At 44.8% G+C, this 24,929-nt stretch overlaps 1 protein-coding gene across 5 annotated transcripts in view; it reads right to left on the bottom strand.

The window, feature by feature from the left end:
* The window catches only part of ak8 (adenylate kinase 8), a 192,329-nt gene that overhangs the window by 13,127 nt on the left and 154,273 nt on the right, over positions 1 to 24,929 (bottom strand). For all 5 annotated transcript variants that reach the window (XR_007250209.2, XM_048558472.2, XM_048558473.1 and 2 more), the window contains one exon: positions 13,247 to 13,327. Coding sequence is in view for 4 of the 5 variants with exons in the window: in XM_048558472.2 (XP_048414429.1) it covers positions 13,247 to 13,327 (81 nt within the window). In the remaining variant the exon portion in view is untranslated. The remainder of the gene's footprint in view (positions 1 to 13,246; positions 13,328 to 24,929) is intronic.

The following is a 24,929-nucleotide window of genomic DNA, read 5'->3' as shown; positions in this document are numbered from 1 at the left end:
ACATTGATACCATATGGCTGCAGGGTTCCCAGGCGGAATATGAGTTGCTGTTCCTGCAACCTTCGGGTGGCATCATTGTGGCAGTGCAGGAGGCCCATGATGGACATGTCATCAAGAGAATGGGAGGGGGAGTGGAAATGGTTTGCGACTGGGAGGTGCAGTTGTTTGTTGCGAACTGAGCGGAGGTGTTCTGCAAAGCGGTCCCCAAGCCTCCGCTTGGTTTCCCCAATGTAGAGAAAGCCGCACCGGGTACAGTGGATGCAGTATACCACATTGGCAGATGTGCAGGTGAACCTCTGCTTAATGTGGAATGTCATCTTGGGGCCTGGGATGGGGGTGAGGGAGGAGGTGTGGGGACAAGTGTAGCATTTCCTGCGGTTGCAGGGGAAGGTGCCGGGTGTGGTGGGGTTGGAGGGCAGTGTGGAGCGAACAAGGGAGTCACGGAGAGAGTGGTCTCTCCGGAAAGCAGACAGGGGTGGGGATGGAAAAATGTCTTGGGTGGTGGGGTCGGATTGTAAATGGCGGAAGTGTCGGAGGATAATGCGTTGTATCCGGAGGTTGGTAGGGTGGTGTGTGAGAACGAGGGGGATCCTCTTGGGGCGGTTGTGGCGGGGGCCGTCTCCCGCATTTCCCGCGACACATCTGGGCCATCTCCAGCACATCCCTCACCTTCCTGGACCTCTCAGTCTCCATCTCAGGCAACCAGCTTGTAACTGATGTCCATTACAAGCCCACCGACTCCCACAGCTACCTAGAATACACCTCCTCCCACCCACCCTCCTGCAAAAATTCCATCCCCTATTCCCAATTCCTCCGCCTCCGCCGCATCTGCTCCCACGATAAGACATTCCACTCCCGCACATCCCAGATGTCCAAGTTCTTTAAGGACCGCAACTTCCCCCCCACGGTGATTGAGAACGCCCTTGACCGCGTCTCCCGCATTTCCCGCGACACATCCCTCACACCCCGCCCCCGCCACAACCGCCCCAAGAGGATCCCCCTCGTTCTCACACACCACCCTACCAACCTCCGGATACAACGCATTATCCTCCGACACTTCCGCCATTTACAATCCGACCCCACCACCCAAGACATTTTTCCATCCCCACCCCTGTCTGCTTTCCGGAGAGACCACTCTCTCCGTGACTCCCTTGTTCGCTCCACACTGCCCTCCAACCCCACCACACCCGGCACCTTCCCCTGCAACCGCAGGAAATGCTACACTTGTCCCCACACCTCCTCCCTCACCCCCATCCCAGGCCCCAAGATGACATTCCACATTAAGCAGAGGTTCACCTGCACATCTGCCAATGTGGTATACTGCATCCACTGTACCCGGTGCGGCTTTCTCTACATTGGGGAAACCAAGCGGAGGCTTGGGGACCGCTTTGCAGAACACCTCCGCTCAGTTCGCAACAAACAACTGCACCTCCCAGTCGCAAACCATTTCCACTCCCCCTCCCATTCTCTTGATGACATGTCCATCATGGGCCTCCTGCACTGCCACAATGATGCCACCCGAAGGTTGCAGGAACAGCAACTCATATTCCGCCTGGGAACCCTGCAGCCATATGGTATCAATGTGGACTTCACCAGTTTCAAAATCTCCCCTTCCCCCACTGCATCCCTCAACCAGCCCAGTTCATCCCCTCCCCCCACTGCACCACACAACCAGCCCAGCTCTTCCCCCCCACCCACTGCATCCCAAAACCAGTCCAACCTGTCTCTGCCTCCCTAACCGGTTCTTCCTCTCACCCATCCCTTCCTCCCACCCCAAGCCGCACCCCCAGCTACCTACTAACCTCATCCCACCTCCTTGACCTGTCCGTCTTCCCTGGACTGACCTATCCCCTCCCTACCTCCCCACCTACACCCTCTCCACCTATCTTCTTTACTCTCCATCTTCGGTCCGCCTCCCCCTCTCTCCCTATTTATTCCAGTTCCCTCCCCCCATCCCCCTCTCTGATGAAGGGTCTAGGCCCGAAACGTCAGCTTTTGTGCTCCTGAGATGCTGCTTGGCCTGCTGTGTTCATCCAGCCTCACATTTTATTATCTTGATGTTACAGTCTGCCATTCAGTGCTCTAACACAAGCTATCCTGTGGATTTCAGCCCAATTCCCGTCCCTCCTGAATTATTTATTGTATTGAAACTTCCACCTTTACTACATGAGTTTGCTTCAATGTTTATTTTGTTTTCCATACATTGCTTCAAAAATGACTAGATTTTAGTGCTTTCTATTTCCTATTTGGCTCTCCATGAGAATTCTTAAATAAAATTGGCTGCCTGGATAGCTTAGTAACATTACCACAGCTGGGAAACTGCATGAAAGAATGCTACAATCAACTGCATGTCAAGGGAATCAAATTGCTTATCTTGGAAAGCATGGGATCTTTCTGCCCAACTTCCTCAAAGTCAAGAGGGAATCATCATTTGTTCAGCATAATGACTAAATCGGCCTGATGAGACCAGCAACAGCAGGTTAATAAAGTCATAAAAGAAAACAAAGTAGAGAAATAGGATTAGCACTTCCTACCATTAGCCTTACACAAAAAAAAACAGGAATGGCTGAAAGACACTCTGAAATCTTCTGCTGGTTCCTTTATATCTTCCAGTGTATCACAACTCAGTAGAATAATTCTATTTTTAGAAAAAATCCTTTAGTTTACATTTGTTAGCTTGACTGCAAATAGCTTGCATCATTAAAGAGTACAACATAACACAATTCCTGGGATCAACACAATGTCAGTTACCAAACAAATATGATTGTCTTGTGATGCTACAGGAGACATCTCGATTAGTCATTGCTACTGGAATCAGCCTACGCGGCTCCAGTCTGTTCTAACAGTGACATAAATACTGCAATAAAGCATGCAGGATGACACTGTACATTGAAGTCTTAATGGTTTGTACTGTCATGGACTTCAACACTTTATTAACTTGTTGTCTGGACCTTTTTGAAGCAGAATGCTGTCCTGTCTACAAGGCAGCATTATAAATTAAGAACAGGATGCCTAACTTTATTACGTCTCTGAAGCGAGGAGCAAATCTTTCCTTATGTAATGAATTATTTAGTTTTATTCGCAGTGTTTGTTATTCATCAGGTATTATTATACCTGTCAGCTGTGGTACTTCCCCTTAACTTAATTTAGGTGATAACTGAGTGATCCTGCACGACCAGTGACATGTAGAATATAGTTTACCCTGAAGTTTAGTCAAAGGGCAGATCGAAGTTGCAAAAAGACTTATAATTCCTAAGTTCAAATAGACTCTGTAGTATCAAAGCTAACATTTTCTCAGAAAATAGGAACATAAATACAGATGTTTATTTCCTGGTATTATGTGCAAGTGCAAGGAAGGGAAGGTGGTAACTATAATACTGAAAGTGATGGAAAGAGTCATTGAGATATAGCACTGTTCTTGACCACATAATCACCATGGATGAGGCGAGATTGACTGCCCTTGACATCAAGACAATATCAATCAATCAGGTGTGGCATTAAAGGGCTCTAGCAAAACTGGAGTCAACTGTAATCAGGGGGAAGCTTTTCACTATTGGAGTCATACTGAACACAAAGGTAGATGCTTGTGTTTGCTGGAGGTAAATCATCTCAGCAGCAAGACATCTCTGCAGCAACTCTTCAGAGTAGTTTTCTATGCCCAATTGTCTTCAGCTTCATCATCAATGACTTTCTCTCTCACATAGAGTCACAGAGTCATGGAGTCATACAGCCCAACATAATCCCAAACAAAACTAGTCCCACTCTGCCTGCCCCTGGCCTATAACCCATCAAACCCCAAATCTTTCCTATTCATGTACTTAAGATTAGAAATGGGGAGGAACACTGATTATTGCACAATGTTCGTCATTTGTGACTCCTCAGATGGTGAAGAAGTCAGCAAGACCTGGACATCATTTAGGTATAGGCTGACAAACAAATGCCAGGCAATGACCATTTCCAAGTAGAGAATCTAAGCATTGTCCTGAGATATTCAATGGAATTAACATCACTGACTTCCTATTATCAACATCCTAGGGTTACCATCCACCAGAACATGCCATGAAACGGCCATAAGGACAGGTTGGAATCTAGGAATTTTACCATAACTCATCTTGTGTCTCCCCAGTACTGGGCTACCATCTGCAAGGCACAAATCAGGAGTGCGATGGAATACTCCCCTCCTGGTTGAATGAGTACAACACTCAAAGAAGCTTGACACCATCCAGTTGGCTTTATTGGCACTCCATCCACCATCTTCAACATTCACTACCTACACCACTGACAGAGTGGCAGCACTGTGTACCATCTGCAAGATGCACTATTGTACTCATCAACACTCTTTCCAAAGCACCTGTCAAACCCAAAAACTCCACTATTTAGAAGGACAAAGGCAGCAGATCCACGAGAACTGCAACCTGCAAGTTCCCTTTCAGGTCACATCCCATTCTGACTTGGATTGACATTACCATTTCTTCAATATTGTTGGAGCTGAATCATGCAAGTCCCCTTCTAACTTACTGTGGGTACCCTTACACCCCAAGGACTGCAATGCTTCAAGAAGGCACCCCACTATTACCTTCTCAAGGGCAAATTAGGGATGAACAATAAATGCTTGATACCTACATCCCATGAACAAATAATTAAGTAAAGGTGGGCTAGGATGATAAGGTAAGAGCTTTGGGGAAGCAACGTTCCTGGATGACTTTGGACTGAAAGATAGATTAAATCTTAGAATCATAAAACTCTATTACAGTTGGCCTATTGTATCCACGGCAGTTGGCAAGGGGCCATCAGCTTTATCTCACTGCATGTTGTGAAGAGGATGCAAGCCGGGTACTAGGGGACTTGGACACCGGTTAATTGAATAGGTAAGAACATTGCAATTGGACCACAAAATGAATAAGAGTGAAATTATCCATTTTGGTAGAACAAAAAACAGAAAATCAGAGGACTTTGTAAATAGTGAGGCGCTGGGAAGTGTTGATGTCCAAAAGTATCTGAGTGTCCTATTTCATGAATCATTAAAAGTTAGCATGCAGGAGCAGCAAGCATTTAGGAGGGGAACTGTATTGGCCTTCATTACAAAGGGATATGTGTACAGGAGTAAAGATGTCTTGCTGCAATTGTATGGAGTCTTGGTGAGGCCATACCTGGAATATTGAGTGCAGTTTGGTTTCTAAAGGAAAGCTATTTTGGCTGTAGTGGGAGGGAAATATAGGTTCATCAGACTAATCCCTGGGACAGCAGGATTATTTTATGAGATTAGATTGAGGAAACTGGCCTATGATGTAAACTCATTGACATTTACAAAATGCTTATAGGTCTTGATGAATTGGAAGTAGTTAGGATGTTTGCTCTGGTTGGTGAGTCTAGAAACAGGGGACATAGTCTCAGAATAAGGGGTAGGTCATTTAAGACTGAGGTGAGGAGGAATTCCTTCATTCAGAGAAAGGTGGATCTTTGGAATTGTCTACCATGGAGAGCTGTGGAAACTTAATCATTTAGCATATTCAATATAGAAACTGATTTCTGGATACTAGTGAAATTAAGGTGTAGTTGGACAGGTACATGGATAGGAAAGGTTTAGAGGGATGTGGGCCAAATGCAGGCAAATGGAAACAGTTCAGTTAAGAAAACCTGGTCAGCATGGATGGGTTGGACTGAAGGATCTGTTTCTGTGCTGTATGACTCCATGGCTCTATAAGCCCCAAGTAGGAATACATAGTATATTAAGAATATTAGATTTAATGCATTCATGCTGTTAACATAGAACTTTTCTCAAAAGTACATGTCAGGGTTTCAAGCATATTGATTTGTTTAATAAGCACATGAGGGAGAAAGAAATAATAGAATGCATTGATGGGGTTAGATAAAGCAAGGTAGGAGAAGGCTAATGCGGAGCTTAAATACCTGCACGAAAATAGTAAACCCAGTAGCCTATTTCTACCCCATAATTGCTTGTAACTTTGTAATTTGTTCAAAATTGAGATTGAGCCTCAAGTCCAGATTTACATTAAAACTAGGGTCAAAGCAAGAATTCCTTCACAGTGACATCCCATTGGTAAGCTGTAATTTATTTGTTGACAATTAATAATGCATAAAGCTATCTCCCCAAATCCCCAGCCTTTTTCCATGTAAGAATCTGTATTAAAAATTTTCAGCTGCAAATAGATTTCAAGGTGTCAGCCACTAAGAGGCAGCAGCAGGTGTGCTTTACCATTTTGTTCAGTATCTGACTTCAATCTAGAAAATGATATAGTTTGACTGGCAGTTTAATTTACAAATTACGCACAGGAATCAGTCTGCGTTTCACCCTCTCCGTTTTTTGATGGTCCCTGAATAAAGCTGCCATTCAACCTGAAGGAAATTAGACGCTAAACAAAATTAAAAGTTCATGAAGTGAGCTGCCTGTCGTCCTCTGTCATAGTTACCATGAGCAGGTTTTGGGCATCAAATTCATAAGAATTGCAAACAAATAAAGCAAGAGCTTATGCTGCAGTTTTCTCCATTTTCTGCCAGCGCTTCAGCAGAAATCTGAAGAAACTGTGAGAATGTTTGTTTCGGCAGCATTTCCGCTAAATTACGTTGGATTTGGTATAACTCCACAGGAGTTGTACTTCAGATTATAGCGCTCAGCCAGTCAGCACTCGGGATAAAAGAACTTACAAAATAGTTTCAGCCCTCAACCAAGTTAACTCTATGCAACTAAAATAAAAGCAATTTCCAGTGGATGGAATAAATTTAACTTTTAAAAAACAACTCCGTTCTGATGAAGAGGCATATCAGACTCAAAGTCAAAGTTCTGAAGAAGGGTCACTAGACCCGAAGTATTAACTTTACGCATATTAATCTTTCCACAGATGCTGCCAGACCTGCTGAGTTTCTCCAGCAATTTCTGTTTTGTTTTAAATTTCCAGCATCTGCAAGTGTTTGGTTTTCTGGTCAAAGTTAAGTCTGTTGCTTTCTCCAAGGATGTAGATCTGCTGAGTTTGTCCAGCATTTTCTGAATTCCATCCAGCTATCTGCAATATTTCTGATGTCTACCTGAGTATCCAGTGTACAAACCTAGCCTTACAATAAGTGAGTCCAAATGAAGAGAACAAATGAAGTAGCCATTTCTTGAAATATCATGGATACCTCATATTGACAATACATAGTTTAAAGATCAGTGATCAATGAATGTTTCCTGTATTCATGCTTTTTAAGAAACATTTCTTGCTTGTTGAAGTTTATAACTTAATAATAGTAATTGTTCTGCAGCATGGTTACTAGGGCCTGTTTGCATGTTCATGCAATGTTCTACAACACTGTGATCAGCAGTGGCTGGGGTAAAAGGGGTGCATCTGAAATTCCTGGAGGTGTAATTAGGAAGATAGGTTAAACTTTTAGGATACAGGGAAAATCCCAATTGAAGGAGAGAACCAGTGGAAAGAATTTTAGATACGCCTTGATCCTTAAAGAGATCAAAAGCAACCAAATTAGTCAAATTACTGCAGAATCCCTGTTTATGAGTCTCAAGGTTTCTGGAAAGCAGTCATGTGAGTAGTTTGGTTCCTCCTCATATTCGTTAAAACTAAAGTACACGATGGTTTCACAATTAATACTTTCACAACTAATATTTTATACATCCTTTTCACTGATGACATCCTTCGCATGTGCGCCATTTCTTGTTCCAAATTAAGTCTTACCAATAAGAGGAAGAAAACTGCTCTCTGAAAAGTGACATCCGTTAATGAGTGCAAGTGTTATAATGCCAAAACTTGGTTCCATTACAAACTGCACGGTAAAATATTTTTGTCTTTGCACTGAATAACCAATAGGGTGACTTGGACAAGCAATTACTCTTACTAGCCCAATGGTTACGTTGCTGAACTATTGTAGTTTTCCACTTGGTTTTGCTTGGGCCCTTTCCTCCTTTCTGGCTTTAATCCTCCAAATTATTCTTTCTCAATCTCCTGCTTATTAATTTTAAGAATAATGTTATTTCACTAGGATCTGTTATCTTGTTTTCTTTTTTCCCTTTTTAATCTTTTATTTTCTGCTGGTCTTCAACACCATTCATTATAGCAGCTACGCATTTTTGGTTGGATATGCAGGATCCTCCATTAGCAAGGAGGATATCAAGATGCCTCTTGGGACGGCAACATTGAACACAATCTGTAGAAGAAGTGAGGAAGGCGGCAGGAGGGGTAAAATATTGGGTTTCGGCACTGGAGAACTTCTTGCCTCTTTTCCATCACATTAACAATTAAGTGTTGGGAAAGGAGGTCCTTTTGGAATTATCTCAACTCTCCAGCAATTAAGACTCTTAAGTGGTCAACTAATGGCCACTTAAGTGGGTTCAACTAACCAATTACCTGTTTTCCCAGCAAGTGAAAAAGAGGCTGCCTCCTATGTCATGGGATAGTGCCTTAATTTACCCAATCTGGAGACAATGAAGGAAGGGATGGGAGAGGTGGCTCCTGAAAGCCACACCCATGTCTTTACCTCCAATCCTTCTCAGCCTCTGGCTTCAACATCAAGACATGCATTTGCTCACCAGTCAGTTTTCAAAAAGTTAATAGGAGCTTTTTGTTGGGGGTAGAGAGTCAATTGTCACTAAACATGCCCATCCTTACACTTAGGCTACAAAATGGAAAATATTAGCCATTAAGTGGGAACAGCAATAAAATGACCAAGAAGAACAGAGCAGCAAGCCTATTTTCAGGAATCTGGCAGATAGCAGGCAAGGAAAGAATGCAGCAGGGCTGGTAGATGGGAGGAAATATGCTCATTAAACAAGGTTTGAGGAAATTCACAAAACGGAATGGAGAGATGAGAGAATTGAAGTGGACGAAAGGCAGAAACCATGTGTGCTGATTTGACACATATTAAGGACAAGTATGGAAGTTTAGATCCAAGTCAAAACCTTTGAACATGTCCGTCAAATAGTGACCTGAAACTGGCAACCGTACAAGACAGACAACCCCAAATAGATATCTTATTTGTAATTTTTTCTGCTCTTAATCCTATTAGTTCTTGGTATCGATGCCCTGTGGCCTCCGAATGCTCCAATATTGTGGGGAGGAAGCACTTCTTCATTGAGGTTGAGTTGTACTGCCCACATATTTTACATAGGTAGAAAGAAGCAGGCATTAGGTCCTCTGAATATGCAAATAATGAGCCAACACCTGTTTGTGACTCCCTATACTAGTTGCCCTGAGCAGTCAGCCTCAACTCTTGGATCATTTGAGTCACTCTCTCTCCCAAACCTGAACACCAAAGCCCGTCTCCCAATGCTCCACTTCCATTTTCTCCCTTTGCCAGTGATCTTCAAACTATTTGTACCGCCAGTCTCTTCTTTGGCATGGTACTTAGGTGTCCACAGCTCACCAGTTAATTGATAATAAATCCTAAAGCCAAGAAAACTACACAGCCTCAGGCCTATCCACAAGATGCAGCAATTGTGTGCATTTTTAGTGTATCCATAATTCTAGTCTATTGTGTAATATTTCCTTTCTTGGTATGTCAGAAGGAATGACTTTTAATATATCTGCTGCCCTCTGTAGGCTGTTTGCAACATATCACCTACATTTATAAGCATATCCACAAACTGACTTTATTCCATACTTTCCTCCGCGTGGTTACTCTTCCTGCAATGAAAGATACAATCAGCTTGTGTAGTTTGCGGCAGTGTACTTTACCCAAAAATGCTTGTTTCCTGGACTAAGTCTGGAAGATATCTGTCTATAGGAAGTATCACAACAGTATGAAAACTGGAGGAGCAAAAAAGCAAACTTTACAAGCAAAGGTACAGGCCAGCTCAGCAAATTCAGTAACAAGTCTGAGAAAGGGTCTGATGTTTAGAATGCTGCACTAGAGTCCATAATGTTGTGGTAGAAAGAAGTGAAATCCTGGCTGAATTTATGAGGTGCCAAGGTCCCCAGCACGATAGCAAAAAGATCAATAGGGAGGCTGTGCACAGGAAGAACTGAAACTCCACTTTCACTTGGCTCAAGGGAGGAGTTCTGCCTCCAGGAGTTGTTGGCTAATTTGGTGGGCAGCAATTCTGTCGATCCAGCAGTGCCATTGCTCAGACTACAGTCAGTCCCCAAGGAAAATCATCACTGGAAGGAGATAATGCAAGTTGGGTGTGTGGAGATTGCAATGGGGTCAAGTCGGCAGATTCAAGAAAGTGGAGTGAAGGCTTTGATTTGAAAACCTGGGGGACTGTGTGTGTGTGTGTGTGTGTGTGTGTATATATATGTGTGTGTGTGTGTGTGTGTGTGTGTAAGCTGGGTGTCCCCTTGGCTGAGTACTGGTAGAGTTGGGATAAAGCATTTTAGTGGCCATTATTGATCTCTCAAAGGCTTCAATATGCTGAAGGGTGGGAATACCACTGATGCCTGACCCAACTCCCATAAAATGTAAGATAATAAAGTGTGAAGCTGGATGAACACAGCAGGCCAAGCAGCATCTCAGGAGCACAATATATGTAATTTAGGCTGGGGGCCATATATTTGATTTCATGAGTTCCCTGCCTTCAAATCCATTGGAGAGGGACCATAAAATGTAGTCTCATATTTCTACAGGAGGCTAGAAAGTCTTCAAGACACTTCCTGAAAAGTGAATAGGAGTAGGTAATTAGAAAAGTCATTTCCCAGAATCTGGCTGAGTTCCTGTCTGCAGTATGACAGAAAGTTTAATAGTCTCAAACAAATGCTCAGGGTCAGTCAATGCAAGTTCAAAGGACATGTCTTACCCACCAAACTACCAAAATAATGCTGTGCTGCTAGCAAGGGTATCAGATTCTGAAAAGATTCTCTGACAGTTTTCCGGAAGCAAAGGAGACCCAGATGTGTCACTTCCTCCTCCCAAAGTGATCTTTGAAAGCCTGGTGGGAGGAGTTGCACAGTACTCCGCCATAAGGTTGGAGACAAACTTCAATGAATACTACAGAACTCCTCCGGACTGGTCCAGCTGCAGAATCATTGTTTCAGAACACCAGTCATTTTGAGCATAATATTCCAGATGGCTGCATGACATTCTCTGTATGTTTACTGTTCTCACATGCCTGAGTGGCAGACAGGAGTCATTAGCCAGGTATGGTGCAGTTATCTCTTGTCACCCAGCAGCCAGCCTCTGGCTCTTCACACTGGGCCAAAGATGATTAGAGCAAGATGAATGCAAGATGCTGCTGCCAGGAAAATGAGCATTCACCAACAGGATATTCTCAGCATGGTTGTATACCTCATGGAGTGGTAGCTCTTATGGTTCTGGTACGTCACCCCACTAACATGTGGGACTTGCAGTGCCACCTGTGTGCAGCTAATTATGTCCGATGTCATTGGGAATTGTGTAACCTGGTAAAGCCACCTGCCAATTCCTGCTTCACTGTGGTAATAAAGAAAATGATTAAGACCTCTCTCTTTAAGTATGGGACCTCTGTTATCTCCCTGATGTAGTGATTGACAGCATGGAACTTGATGTTGCCTGTTCTCTCAGATGGATCCACTGATGTACAGATTTAGAGCGATAATCAGTTTAACAGTGATGCTAACCCTACTCTGCAGATCAGGTTCTGCCTCTTTTGTGAAATGGAGGCATCTCACACTCCTGGTGGAGGCGGAAATGAGAGAAATGTCCTTAAGGGCCTCAACTTATGCACACAGCTTCTCCTCATTGCTGCCTGTGCTTTACTTCCATGTAAGACTGTAGCCCAAAGGAAACTGTAACAATTGCCCCCATTACTGAAGGAGACTTTCTGTCAGGTCTTTCTTCTTCTTTTACTTCCTTCGCAAATCCAAAAGATTTCAAAACTCCTCTAATAATGCTCACACAGGACTTCCATTAAAATCATACCTGAAAAGTGCAAACCACTTCATCTGAAATTTGCATGACAGTCCCTTGTGCAGTCAAATACATGCTGAGTTAAGAGTGTGCAAAAGCAGATATTACTGCAAGTCAATGTTAGAGGCTATAAAATGTCATAATCCGCCCACCCTATGCTTCAAGTGTGCATATAACTGTGCTAGCACCTTCCACTTAGACAAACTGAGAGCCAAGCCTGGAGCAGCTAGAAATGTCACAGCTGTCATTTTTTAATTCAGGGCTTCAGCAGGACTTGCCCCAACAGTACTACAGAACCAAATCCTGCAGCCCAACTGCAACAAGATTCCAGTTCAATATGATGGCAGGTAGTGCCAGTGCTGCCTGGGAGAGCCCTCTGTTGGCTAAAAAAGCTTCTTCCCAGAGCCTGCTGAGAGCCACTTAGTTCTCCTGGTGGTAGCCTCAAGTGGCAGTAGATCAGCTCAATGCAGAAGGTGGGAAGTGAATCTTAACTGAATTCCTGACTGGATCAGTTTGGATTCCAGCAGGCAGCCAATCTTGCTTATAATTGGCAAGATAGCATGGTCTTAGGAAGATGCAGTCCTTTTATACCACTTTACCAGACTTCCCTTTCCCAACATGTTCCTGTAGGCATTAGAGAACAAAATCACAGGCAGTATTTCAGTGATAGCAATGATGAGATAGAGACAAATGTTACTAAAAAGGTGGAAAGAAGCAGGTAGTGAAAATAAAATGTGAAATTTGTCAAGAATTTTGTTGTGAGGGGACTGAGATTGTATGAGGTTAGTCTTACGTTGAGTTTGAAGGGAAAAAGGAGGAGCTTGAAGCTGCTGTTGGATAACTTTTGAGACAAAAAGTTCCTTCAATTCCTCACCCTGAGCTTCTTCATGCAGATCATGTATCACAATTCATGGACCACAGTGAGAACCTTGTGTTATTTTGAACATCCGTTAGAGATGGTGCATTAGAGCTACCAAAGTGGAATGTATTGACTTAAGAGGATAATACTAGAATTGACAGGATGTAGCAATGGCAAAATAATTGTAAAATTAAAGTTGTAACTTGGTAGAAGGGAAGTTTAGGAGCTGGTCTAAAATGTGTTTCAACATTCTGAAGCTGTGAATGTAAAGAATAGAAGGTTATCTCTGGTTTGTAGATTGGTAACAAGGGAGTATAAATTATAAGGGGGTGCTGAGGCTTCAAGCTGATAGCTATTATAGCTTTATACTGCAACTTGGTATATAATAGGTAAATACAACCAGTGAATTTTAAGCTAGCTAAGGAGAAAGTCAATGCAGCTCATAATTCATCTTTCGCCACCTTGGCTGTACAACAAAATGTACATCATGGGTCTTTAGCCTAAATCTATGGTGTAAAATGACTTATAGAATTGATCATTTGGAACAGAAACACTGACCTTTCACCTGTAATTGGATCAGTCATCCTCATTGCGAGACGCTCAATGACAGCATCATCAGGAACATCCAGGAAAAACACCCTATGATGAAGCAGAAAATCAGAAAATAAGCAGTCTGGGTTGTGTGGAAGATTTATACATCTGAACCAGAATGAAAGCAGTCAAATTGTGCACTGGTCAGAGCCAGTCAACAACCCATTGCACTGAACAAGTATCCCAGACTAAAATCTGATTACAAATGTGTGTGCATCAATCCTTTGCATATCTTATCTGAATCAACTGTAAAGAAGCATTATCCCCACAAAGTGAATTAATTTAACTTCTGTCTTGATTTTCCGTTCAGCAATGCTGTGGTTGAGGATAAGGCAGCGAAGGAAACATGAGGATGTCAGTAATGTAACATAACCTTTTAAAGGTTTGCAAAGCTTTAAATATTTTGGGAGAAATGAGCTAAAAAAAATCAAGCTTAAATGCTTACTGTACATATAGTGGATCTAATGACTAAGGTTTTAGAGTAGATTAGTAGCTCGGGTTGTGGATGGTGTAGTTGGTTGGCTCACCGAGGGGGTTTGTTGTTCTGTAGACGTTTCATTACCCTGCTGGGTAACATCATCAGTGCAGCCTCTGGTGAAGCACTGTTGCATTTTCCTGCCTGTCATTTAAACAGGAGGCATAGAATGAGTTAGCAAAATGCAGGGGATGGGGACAATCGAAATGTGGAGCTGGTTTAAGCAACAGTTATTGTGTGTCCTTGATAGGTATGTCCCTGACAGGCAGGGAGGAAGTGATAAGGTAAGGGAACCGTGGTTTACTAAAGAAATTGTATCTCTTGTTAAGCGGAAGAGGGAGGCTTATGTGACATTGAGACAAGATGGTTCAGATGAGATGATGGAAAGTTACAGATTAGCAAGGAAGGATTTAAAGAGAGAGTTAAGAAGAGCAAAGATGGGACATGAGCAGACATTAGCAGGTAGAATAAAGGAGAACCCTAAAGTTTTCTATAGGTATGTGAGGAATAAGAGGATGACTAGGGTAGGAATAGGACCAGTCAAAGACAGAAGTGGGAAGTTGTGTGTGGACCCTGTGGAGATCAGAGAGGTACCAAAAGAATATTTCTCATCTGTTTTCACTCAGGAAAAGGAGAATATGGTAGAGGAGAAGACTGAGTTACGGGCTACTAGAATTGAAAGGATTGAGGTTAGTAAGGAGGTGTTATCAATTCTAGAAGGTGTGAAGGTAGATAAATCCCCTGGGATGGATGGGATTTTTCCGAGGATTCTCTGGGAGGCTAGGAAGGAGATGGCGGGAGTCATCATTGTCTACGGGTTTTGTACCAGAGGACTGGAGGATTTCAAATGTTGTGCCCTTGTTCAAGAAGGGCGGTAGAGATGACCCAGGTAATTATAGACCAGTGAGCCTTAAGTCTGTTGTAGAAAAAGTATTAGAAAGGATTATAAGAGATAGGATTTATAATCATCTAGCAAGCAACAATTTGATTGGAAATAGTCAACATGGAATTGTCAAGGACAGGTTGTGTCTCACAAACCCCATTGAGTTTTTTGAGAAGGCGACCAAGCATGTGGATGAGAGTGGGGCAGTTGATGTGGTGTACATGGACATCAGTAAAGCCTTTGATAAGGTCCCACATGGTAGGCTATTGGAGAAAATGCAGGGATATGAGATTGAGGGAGATTTAGCAGTTTGGATTAGAAACTGGCTTTCTGTAAAAAGGCAACAAGTGGTGGTTGATGGAAAATATTCAGCCGAGAGTCCGGTTACGAGTGGTGTGCCTCAAGGATCATTTTGGGACTGCTGCTGTTTGTCATTTTTATAAATGACTTGCCCCAGGCATAGGTAGATGGGTTAGTAAGTTTGCAGATGATACTAAAGTCAGAGTGGTGGACAGTGTGGAAGAATGTTGAAGGTTGCAGGGAGACTTGGATAAACTGCAGAATTGGGCTGAAAGGTGGCAAATGGAGTTCAAAGCAGATAAATCTGAGGTGATTCACTTTGGGAAGAATAATAGGAAGGCAGAATACTGGGTCAATGGAAAGATTCTTGGTAGTGTGGATGTGCAGAGGGATGTTGGTGTCCATGTACATAGTTCCCTGAAAGTTGCCACCCAGGTTGATAGTGCTGTTAAGAAGGCATATAGTGTGTTAGGTTTTATTGGTAGAGGGATTGCGTTCTGGAGACGTGATGTCATGCTGCAACTGTACAAAATGCTAGTGCGGCCTCACTTGGAATATTGTGTACAGTTCTGGTCGCCCCATTACAGGAAGGATGTAGAAGCATCGGAAAAGGTGCAGAGGAGATTTACCAGGATGTTGCCTGGTCTGGAGCGAAGGTCTTATGAAGAAAGGCTGAGGAACTTGAGTCTGTTCTCACTGGAGAGAAGAAGGCTAAGAGGGGATTTATATGAGACATACAAGATGATCAGAGGATTAGATAGGGTGGACAGTGAGAGTCTTTTTCCCAGGATGATGACATCGACTTGTACAAGGGGACATAGCTGCAAATTGAGGGGTGATAGACTTAAGACAGATGTCAGAGGCAGGTTCTTTACTCAGAGAGTGGTAAGGCCGTGGAATGCGCTGCCTGCCAATGTAGTTAACACAGCCACATTAGGGGCATTTAAACAGTCCTCGGATGAGCATATGGATAATGATGGGATAGTGTAGGGGGATGAGCTTATATTAGTTCATAGGTCGGCGCAACATCGAGGGCCAAAGGGCCTGTTCTGCACTGTATTGTTCTATTTTCTATGTTCTAAACTCTGGTGTCACCAGGCTTCTATGAATTCTTATGCTTGTCGCTATGTCACCTGCCCCAGGATCCTGGTGTTGTCCCAATAGAATTGGTGGTTTTCCTTATTCATGTGGATGGAGATGAGTGAGTATTGGTCATGTCTGTTTGTTGCCAGTTGATGTTTGTGTGCTCTTGTGGTTAGTTTCCTTCCTGTTTGTCCAATGTAATGTTTGTTGCAGTCTCTGCAGGGAATCTTGTTTATGACATTGGTCCTGTCCATAGCGGGTAGTGGGTCTTTGGTTCGGGTGAGCAGTTAGTGTAGGATTGATGTGGGTTTGTGTGCTATTCAGATGTCCAGTGGTTGTAGGAGTCTTGTGGTCAGTTCAGATGTGTTCCTGAAGTAAGGTAGCGTGATGAGTGTATTGCAGCATGTAGTATCTTTCTGAGATAATAAAATGTGAGGCTGGATGAACACAGCAGGCCAAGCAGCATCTCAGGAGCACAAAAGCTGACGTTTCGGGCCTAGACCCTTCATCAGAGAGGGGGATGGGGAGAGGGAACTGGAATAAATAGGGAGAGAGGGGGAGGCGGACCGAAGATGGAGAGTAAAGAAGATAGGTGGAGAGAGTGTAGGTGGGGAGGTAGGGAGGGGATAGGTCAGTCCAGGGAAGACGGACAGGTCAAGGAGGTGGGATGAGGTTAGTAGGTAGCTGGGGGTGCGGCTTGGTGTGGGAGGAAGGGATGGGTGAGAGGAAGAACCGGTTAGGGAGGCAGAGACAGGTTGGACTGGTTTTGGGATGCAGTGGGTGGGAGGCAAGAGCTGGGCTGGTTGTGTGGTGCAGTGGGGGGAGGGGACGAACTGGGATGGTTTAGGGATGCAGTAGGGGAAGGGGAGATTTTGAAACTGGTGAAGTCCACATTGATACCATATGGCTGCAGGGTTCCCAGGTGGAATATGAGTTGCTGTTCCTGCAACCTTCGGGTGGCATCATTGTGGCACTGCAGGAGGCCCATGATGGACATGTCATCTAGAGAATGGGAGGGGGAGTGGAAATGGTTTGCGACTGGGAGGTGCAGTTGTTTGTTGAGAACTGAGCGGAGGTGCTCTGCAAAGTGGTCCCCAAGCCTCCGCTTGGTTTCCCCAATGTAGAGGAGGCCGCACCGGGTACAGTGGATGCAGTATACCACATGGGCAGATGTGCAGGTGAACCTCTGCTTAATGTGGAATGTCATCTTGGGGCCTGGGATGGGGGTGAGGGAGGAGGTGTGGGGACAAGTGTAGCATTTCCTGCAGTTGCAGGGGAAGGTGCCGGGTGTGGTGGGGTTGGAGGGCAGTGTGGAGCGAACAAGGGAGTCACGGAGAGAGTGGTCTCTCCGGAAAGCTGACAGGGGAGGGGATGGAAAAATGTCTTGGGTGGTGGGGTCGGATTGTAGATGGCGGAAGTGTCGGAGGATGATGCGTTGTATCCGGAGGTTGGTAGGGTGGTGTGTGAGAACGAGGGGGATCCTCTTGGGGCGGTTGTGGTGGGGGCGGGGTGTGAGGGATGTGTTGCGGGAAATACGGGAGACGCGGTCAAGGGCGTTCTCGATCACTGTGGGGGGAAAGTTGCGGTCCTTAAAGAACTTGGACATCTGGGATGTGCGTGAGTGGAATGTCTTATCGTGGGAGCAGATGCGGCGGAGGTGGAGGAATTGGGAATAGGGGATGGAATTTTTGCAGGAGGGTGGGTGGGAGGAGGTGTATTCTAGGTAGCTGTGGGAGTCGGTGGGCTTGAAATGGACATCAGTTACAAGCTGGTTGCCTGAGATGGAGACTGAGAGGTCCAGGAAGGTGAGGGATGTGCTGGAGATGGCCCAGGTGAACTGAAGGTTGGGGTGGAAGGTGTTGGTGAAGTGGATGAACTGTTCGAGCTCCTCTGGGGAGCAAGAGGCGGCGCCGATACAGTCATCAATGTACCGGAGGAAGAGGTGGGGTTTGGGGCCTGTGTAGGTGCGGAAGAGGGACTGTTCCACGTAACCTACAAAGAGGCAGGCATAGCTGGGGCCCATGCGGGTGCCCATGGCCACCCCCTTAGTCTGTAGGAAGTGGGAGGAGTCAAAAGAGAAGTTGTTGAGTGTGAGGACGAGTTCAGCTAGGCGGATGAGAGTGTCGGTGGAGGGGGACTGGTCGGGCCTGCGGGACAGGAAGAAGCGGAGGGCCTTGAGGCCATCTCCATGCGGAATGCAGGTGTACAGGGACTGGATGTCCATGGTGAATATGAGGTGTTGGGGGCCAGCGAATTGGAAGTCCTGGAGGAGGTGGAGGGCGTGGGTCGTGTCACGGACGTAGGTGGGGTGTTCCTGGACCAAAGGGGAGAAAATAGAGTCTAGATAGGTGGAGATGAGTTCGGTGGGGCAGGAGCAGGCTGAGACGATGGGTCGACCAGGGCAGGCAGGCTTGTGGATTTTGGGAAGGAGATAGAAACGGGCCGTGCGGGGTTGGGGAACAATTAGGTTGGAGGCTGTGGGTGGGAGGTCCCCTGAGGTGATGAGGTCGTGAATGGTGTTGGAGATGATGGTTTGGTGCTCGGGTGTGGGGCCCTCCACCTCCTCCAGGACTTCCAATTCCCTGGCCCCCAACACCTCATATTCACCATGGACGTCCAGTCCCTGTACACCTGCATTCCGCATGGAGATGGCCTCAAGGCCCTCCGCTTCTTCCTGTCCCGCAGGCCCGACCAGTCCCCCTCCACCGACACTCTCATCCGCCTAGCTGAACTCGTCCTCACACTCAACAACTTCTCTTTTGACTCCTCCCACTTCCTACAGACTAAGGGGGTGGCCATGGGCACCCGCATGGGCCCCAGCTATGCCTGCCTCTTTGTAGGTTACGTGGAACAGTCCCTCTTCCGCACCTACACAGGCCCCAAACCCCACCTCTTCCTCCGGTACATTGATGACTGTATTGGCGCCGCCTCTTGCTCCCCAGAGGAGCTCGAACAGTTCATCCACTTCACCAACACCTTCCACCCCAACCTTCAGTTCACCTGGGCCATCTCCAGCACATCCCTCACCTTCCTGGACCTCTCAGTCTCCATCTCAGGCAACCAGCTTGTAACTGATGTCCATTTCAAGCCCACCGACTCCCACAGCTACCTAGAATACACCTCCTCCCACCCACCCTCCTGCAAAAATTCCATCCCCTATTCCCAATTCCTCCACCTCCGCCGCATCTGCTCCCACGATAAGACATTCCACTCACGCACATCCCAGATGTCCAAGTTCTTTAAGGACCGCAACTTTCCCCCCACAGTGATCGAGAACGCCCTTGACCGCGTCTCCCGTATTTCCCGCAACACATCCCTCACACCCCGCCCCCGCCACAACCGCCCCAAGAGGATCCCCCTCGTTCTCACACACCACCCTACCAACCTCCGGATACAACGCATCATCCTCCGACACTTCCGCCATCTACAATCCGACCCCACCACCCAAGACATTTTTCCATCTCCTCCCCTGTCAACTTTCCGGAGAGACCACTCTCTCCGTGACTCCCTTGTTCGCTCCACACTGCCCTCCAACCCCACCACACCTGGCACCTTCCCCTGCAACCGCAGGAAATGCTACACTTGTCCCCACACCTCCTCCCTCACCCCTATCGCAGGCCCCAAGGTGACATTCCACATTAAGCAGAGGTTCACCTGCACATCTGCCAATGTGGTATACTGCATCCATTGTACCCGGTGCGGCTTCCTCTACATTGGGGAAACCAAGCGGAGGCTTGGAGACCGCTTTGCAGAACACCTCCGCTCAGTTCGCAACAAACAACTGCACCTCCCAGTCGCAAACCCTTTCCACTCCCCCTCCCATTCTCTAGATGACATGTCCATCATGGGCCTCCTGCAGTGCCACAATGATGCCACCCAAAGGTTGCAGGAACAGCAACTCATATTCCGCCTGGGAACCCTGCAGCCATATGGTATCAATGTGGACTTCACCAGTTTCAAAATCTCCCCTTTCCCTACTGCATCCCTAAACCAGCCTAGTTCGTCCCCTCCCCCCACTGCACCACACAACCAGCCCAGCTCTTCCCCCCCACCCACTGCATCCCAAAACCAGTCCAACCTGTCTCTGCCTCCCTAACCGGTTCTTCCTCTCACCCATCCCTTCCTCCCACACCAAGCCGCACCCCCAGCTACCTACTAACCTCATCCCACCTCCTTGACCTGTCCGTCTTCCCTGGACTGACCTATCCCCTCCCTACCTCCCCACCTATACTCTCTCCACCTATCTTCTTTACTCTCCATCTTCGGTCCGCCTCCCCCTCTCTCCCTATTTATTCCAGCTCCCTCTCCCCATCCCCCTCTCTGATGAAGGGTCTAGGCCCGAAACGTCAGCTTTTGTGCTCCTGAGATGCTGCTTGGCCTGCTGTGTTCATCCAGCCTCACATTTTATTATCTTGGAATTCTCCAGCATCTGCAGTTCCCATTATCTCATCTCTAGTATCTTTCTGATGTTGTTTGTGTAAGAGGCATCTTCTGACCCAGATTTTTGGGTATCCATTGTCTTTGAATACTTGAAAGAGGTATTCTTCTTCTTCTTGGTGTTGTTCTGTGCTGCTGCAGTGTGTTGTTGCCCACTTAAATAATGTTCTCAAGCAATTTCGTTTGTGTGTGTTAGGGTGGTTGCTGTTGAAATTCAGTGCTTGGTCAGTGTGTGTGGCTTTCCTTTGTACCTTTGTTAAGAATTCCCTATTAGTCCTGTGTTCCACCATGACATCCAGGAATGGGAGCTGCTTGTTTTTTCTCCTCTTTGGTGAATCTGATCCCGGTGAGGGTGTTGTTTATTAGTTTGTGTGTCTCCTTTAGTTTGGTCCGTTTAATAATGATGAAGGTGTCGTTCATGTAGCATATCCATAGTTTTGGTTGGATTAGCGAAAGGGCGCAACTTTCAAGTCTCTGTATCACCGCTTCAGTTATTCATCCGGAGGTAGGTGATCGCATGGATGTCCCGTTGATCTGTTCATATATTTGGCCATTAAAGGTGAAGTGGGTGGTGAGGCATAGGTCCAGTAGCTTCAGCATGTTGTCTGTGGAGATGGTGTCACTAAGGTCTTGTTCTTGTTTTAGCAGTGTTGCCAGTGTTTCTCTTGCTAGTGGTATGTCTATCGATGCGAATAGGGCAGTAACGTCAAATGATACCATGGCCTTGTCATCTATTCTTATGTCCTTGATGGAATTGAGGAAAACTTGGGCTGAGTGGATTGAGTGGGTGACTTGCTGAAGAGGTGCTTTAGTCTCCTTTGTAGCTCCTTGGCTAATTTATGTGATGGTGTGCCAGTAGGGAGATTATGGGTCTGAGGGGTATGTCCAGTTTGTGTACCTTTGGAAGGCTGTAGAATTGGGGTGTGTTAGTTCCTTCAGGTTTCATTCTTAGGAATAATAAGATAATAAAATGAGAGGCTGGATGAACACAGCAGGCCAAGCAGCATCTCAGGAGCACAAAAGCTGACGTTTCGGGCCTAGACCCTTCATCAGAGAGCTCTCTGATGAAGGGTCTAGGCCCGAAACGTCAGCTTTTGTGCACCTGAGATGCTGCTTGGCCTGTTGTGTTCATCCAGCCTCTCATTTTATTATCTTGGAATTCTCCAGCATCTGCAGTTCCCATTATCTCTTTCATTCTTAGGAAGTCTGTTTTGTTGATTTTTACGGTCTGTTTGATTCTGTTTAGCGTGTTGAGAATCTCGTTGCCCTGTCATAGTGTCGGGTCTTTCTGCACTTGCCGGTATGTATTCTCATCAGCTAGTAGTGTATGTGCCGTGGAGAGGTAGTCCCGTTTATTTAGTTTTAGCATCATGCGCCCTTTATCTGCTGGTAGTATTGTGACGTTCTTGACCTTTTTCAGTCCTTCCAGGGCCTTCCTTTCAGATGCGTTGAGAGTGTTGAGTTTGCTTTTTCCGGTCTGTGTCAGGATCTCTGTCTGTCTTATAGCTTGTTGTGTTTCTTCATTGATGCCGTTGGTCTTCAGTGTGGCTTCCAGTGTGGCTAGGAATTCTATATACACAGAGCTAGGCCCCATATACACTCAATTGCGAAGGTAATCCAGAGTTTAAATAACAGGCGGGAAATCACAACAGCGCTTTATTGGAGGCTGCACTGATGATGTTATCCAGCAAGGAAATGAAATGTCTGCAGAACGAAACAGCTCAGTGAGCCAACGAACCACAGGATCTGATCACTATGAAAGAAGGCTCATCACAGGAAAAGGAAAGCCACCTATGTCTAACGCAATGCTGTCTTAAAGACAAGTACCTTACTCCTTCTCCTGGGTGACCTGCTCAAAATGTACTAATGAATAAATGGCACTGCATTCGTATGAGACTGTATTAATGACTACCTTCAACCTAAAGTGTTTAAGATATAAAGTCCTAAAAACAACTTAATTAAAACTTCTTTTTAAGAGAAGATGCAAAGCATAAAGAATGTACATAATTCTTAATCATGTTCATAATGTACATAAAAGTACATAAAGAATGTACATAATTCTTAATCATGATCATAATGTACATAAAAGTACTCTAACTGGAACTATAATAACTTGTGTACCCTGCAGCCATTTTGAAAATGCCCAAATAAATCATATTTGGTATTGTCTGGTCGCCTCTTACATGCAGGTGATGCGTGGAAAAATGCTCAGATACCAACTGCACTGGCCCTGTCTCAGAGATCGAGTTCTTCCAGCACAGCCCCCACTAGCCATTTCTTGTTTAAGTCATAATTGATTGTGACAAATCTACCTCAGTCGTGAATAAAATCTCTCCAGGGGCAGAAGAGATACTGTATTTGGCTGCCATTAACTGCTAAATTAGCAAGTACTTCAAGCAAATTACAACATCAGATAAAAAACTCATGAATCCAATTAAAAATAAAAGAAAGGGAAAAAAGGCAACCTGTTGAGAGAATCTCGCAATAACCCCAATGTATATTTTGGTGAATCACTGCACAAAATTGATTACAGTTTTAACCATTCATTATAAATTAATTTAGAAGAAAACATCAAGAGCACCCCAATATGTTTAAACTTCCCTGGATGCTGGCAATCTCACATTCAACTGTGTAAATGTTCTAAAAGGTCCTGAATATTTTATGAATATTTGTCATAAAACAGAAATAATAACTACCGAGCAAAGCTATTAGTATTAATATTTATGCTGCCTGTGCTGAAATATTCATGTAACAGAGAAAGGGTTGTAAGATGAGAATTAATTTACATTGTGCTCTGTTTACCAATCAGCTTGATGTTTAGGCAGTTGACAAGCACTGATATGAATCTGTCACTCAATTTCAGTGTCAGAGAGGAAGGCGGCTGTCAGCTTGAAGATTGGGTTTCTGACAACTGAAATCCTGAAAGATTTCCCCCTTCCTTTATTTTATATTTTATTTGTCCACATTTTTTTTCTGCCTCAGGCAATGTATGCCACCCGTTCATCCGATCACCCTTACATCTGCTTAAATTAACGAATTAATGAGAGATACACTCTACACCGGCCCAAAATGTTTATTGGTGATTAAATTATAATGGGAGCTGTATAATTCATGAACCAATTAGTGGAAGTGTTAGCTGATTTGATGGGATGAGGAGGTACAAACTACATTAACTAATAGAGAGCTTGGGGCTGCTGCTGCCTACCACTTGGATTACTTGCCTAATTGCTTTACTTTATCTGCCTGTCACAGATAGCCATGCATATTTCATCATTCTCAAAGACTTCAATTGTTTACTTTCTTGTTGATCCTGTAACATGTAGAAGCTAAGCCAAGCTTTTGTGTAGTTAAAACCATCCAGAATTGAATCAGTTTTTGGCTGTTTGCGTAGAAGGCTGAAAGAGTAACCCACTTATCTCTTTAGATCTACTTTGGAGCTCATTTTTCTTCAATTTCTTCTCCCATCATGCCTACTCCTCTTTCTGCTGGTAATGCATGGTAATCTCCTCCAATCTTATTTTCTTTTGTATACTTGTCAAGTGAAGAGTGACCATAAGTAGAAAATAGACCCCATCATTTTTGTACCTAGTGACAATATCAATCTTTTCCAGGTCTGGCAATATGGCATTAAATGTAATGTAGAGAACTCTGCATACTGCTCTGTCTCAGAAAAGCAACTCTACCCCTCAATAGCTCATTTCCATAGCCCAACCACCTACCCTTTTGGCCTCTTTGAATAAGGTTGCCCAATTAGAACTCATTTTTTGGACAGCTTTATGTCATAGAGTTGCACTCACTGGGAACTGATTGCATGCCAAAATTCATTTCTGTAAGAACCCTTAATGCTTACCAAAATGGGAAGAAACTTTCATCCCACTTGTCTGGACTGACCCACAGTTTCTTTCTCCACTGACATGAGGCACACTGCTATGGGGCAAAATTGATTTACTGCTTTTTTTTTCTGTGATGAGACATTCTGCCTCTACATTTCCCTTAGGATTCAGGCTGAGAGCTGACAGGATCCACTATACGTATGTGGATAAAGGATTCAAGCATAAAGTACAGAAATTACTATTAATTCTTGACAACAGTCGGGTAAAATGAATATCATAGCTACTCCCTCACTTCTGAATTTACATAACCAGTTCATTTCTAGATGGTGTCACCAAAATTGGCTTTCAGATTGTCAAGCATGCAGCATATGATCTTCCATTATAATCCTTAATAACTTACTGTTGCTTCCGATAATGCTGTAGAACATATTTTGATCATTTAACAAATGTTTTTGAAACAGCGTCCATCGCAAAATTCACCTCTATGGTTGAGTTTAAATCTACTGTTAATAGTGTCAAGTTCCAGTTGTGATCTGGTTTGTTTCGGTACAGTCTTTTTTCACTGATGGAGACGTTTTCAGGTGAAATTTTCATCTTCCTGGAGTGGCGTGAGCAATGCCAAAAAAGTGTAAAATTAGA

Source organism: Stegostoma tigrinum, chromosome 29 (assembly GCF_030684315.1).
Source record: "Stegostoma tigrinum isolate sSteTig4 chromosome 29, sSteTig4.hap1, whole genome shotgun sequence".
Taxonomy (NCBI): Eukaryota; Metazoa; Chordata; class Chondrichthyes; order Orectolobiformes; family Stegostomatidae; genus Stegostoma; species Stegostoma tigrinum.
This window is presented reverse-complemented; position numbering and strand designations above follow the sequence as displayed.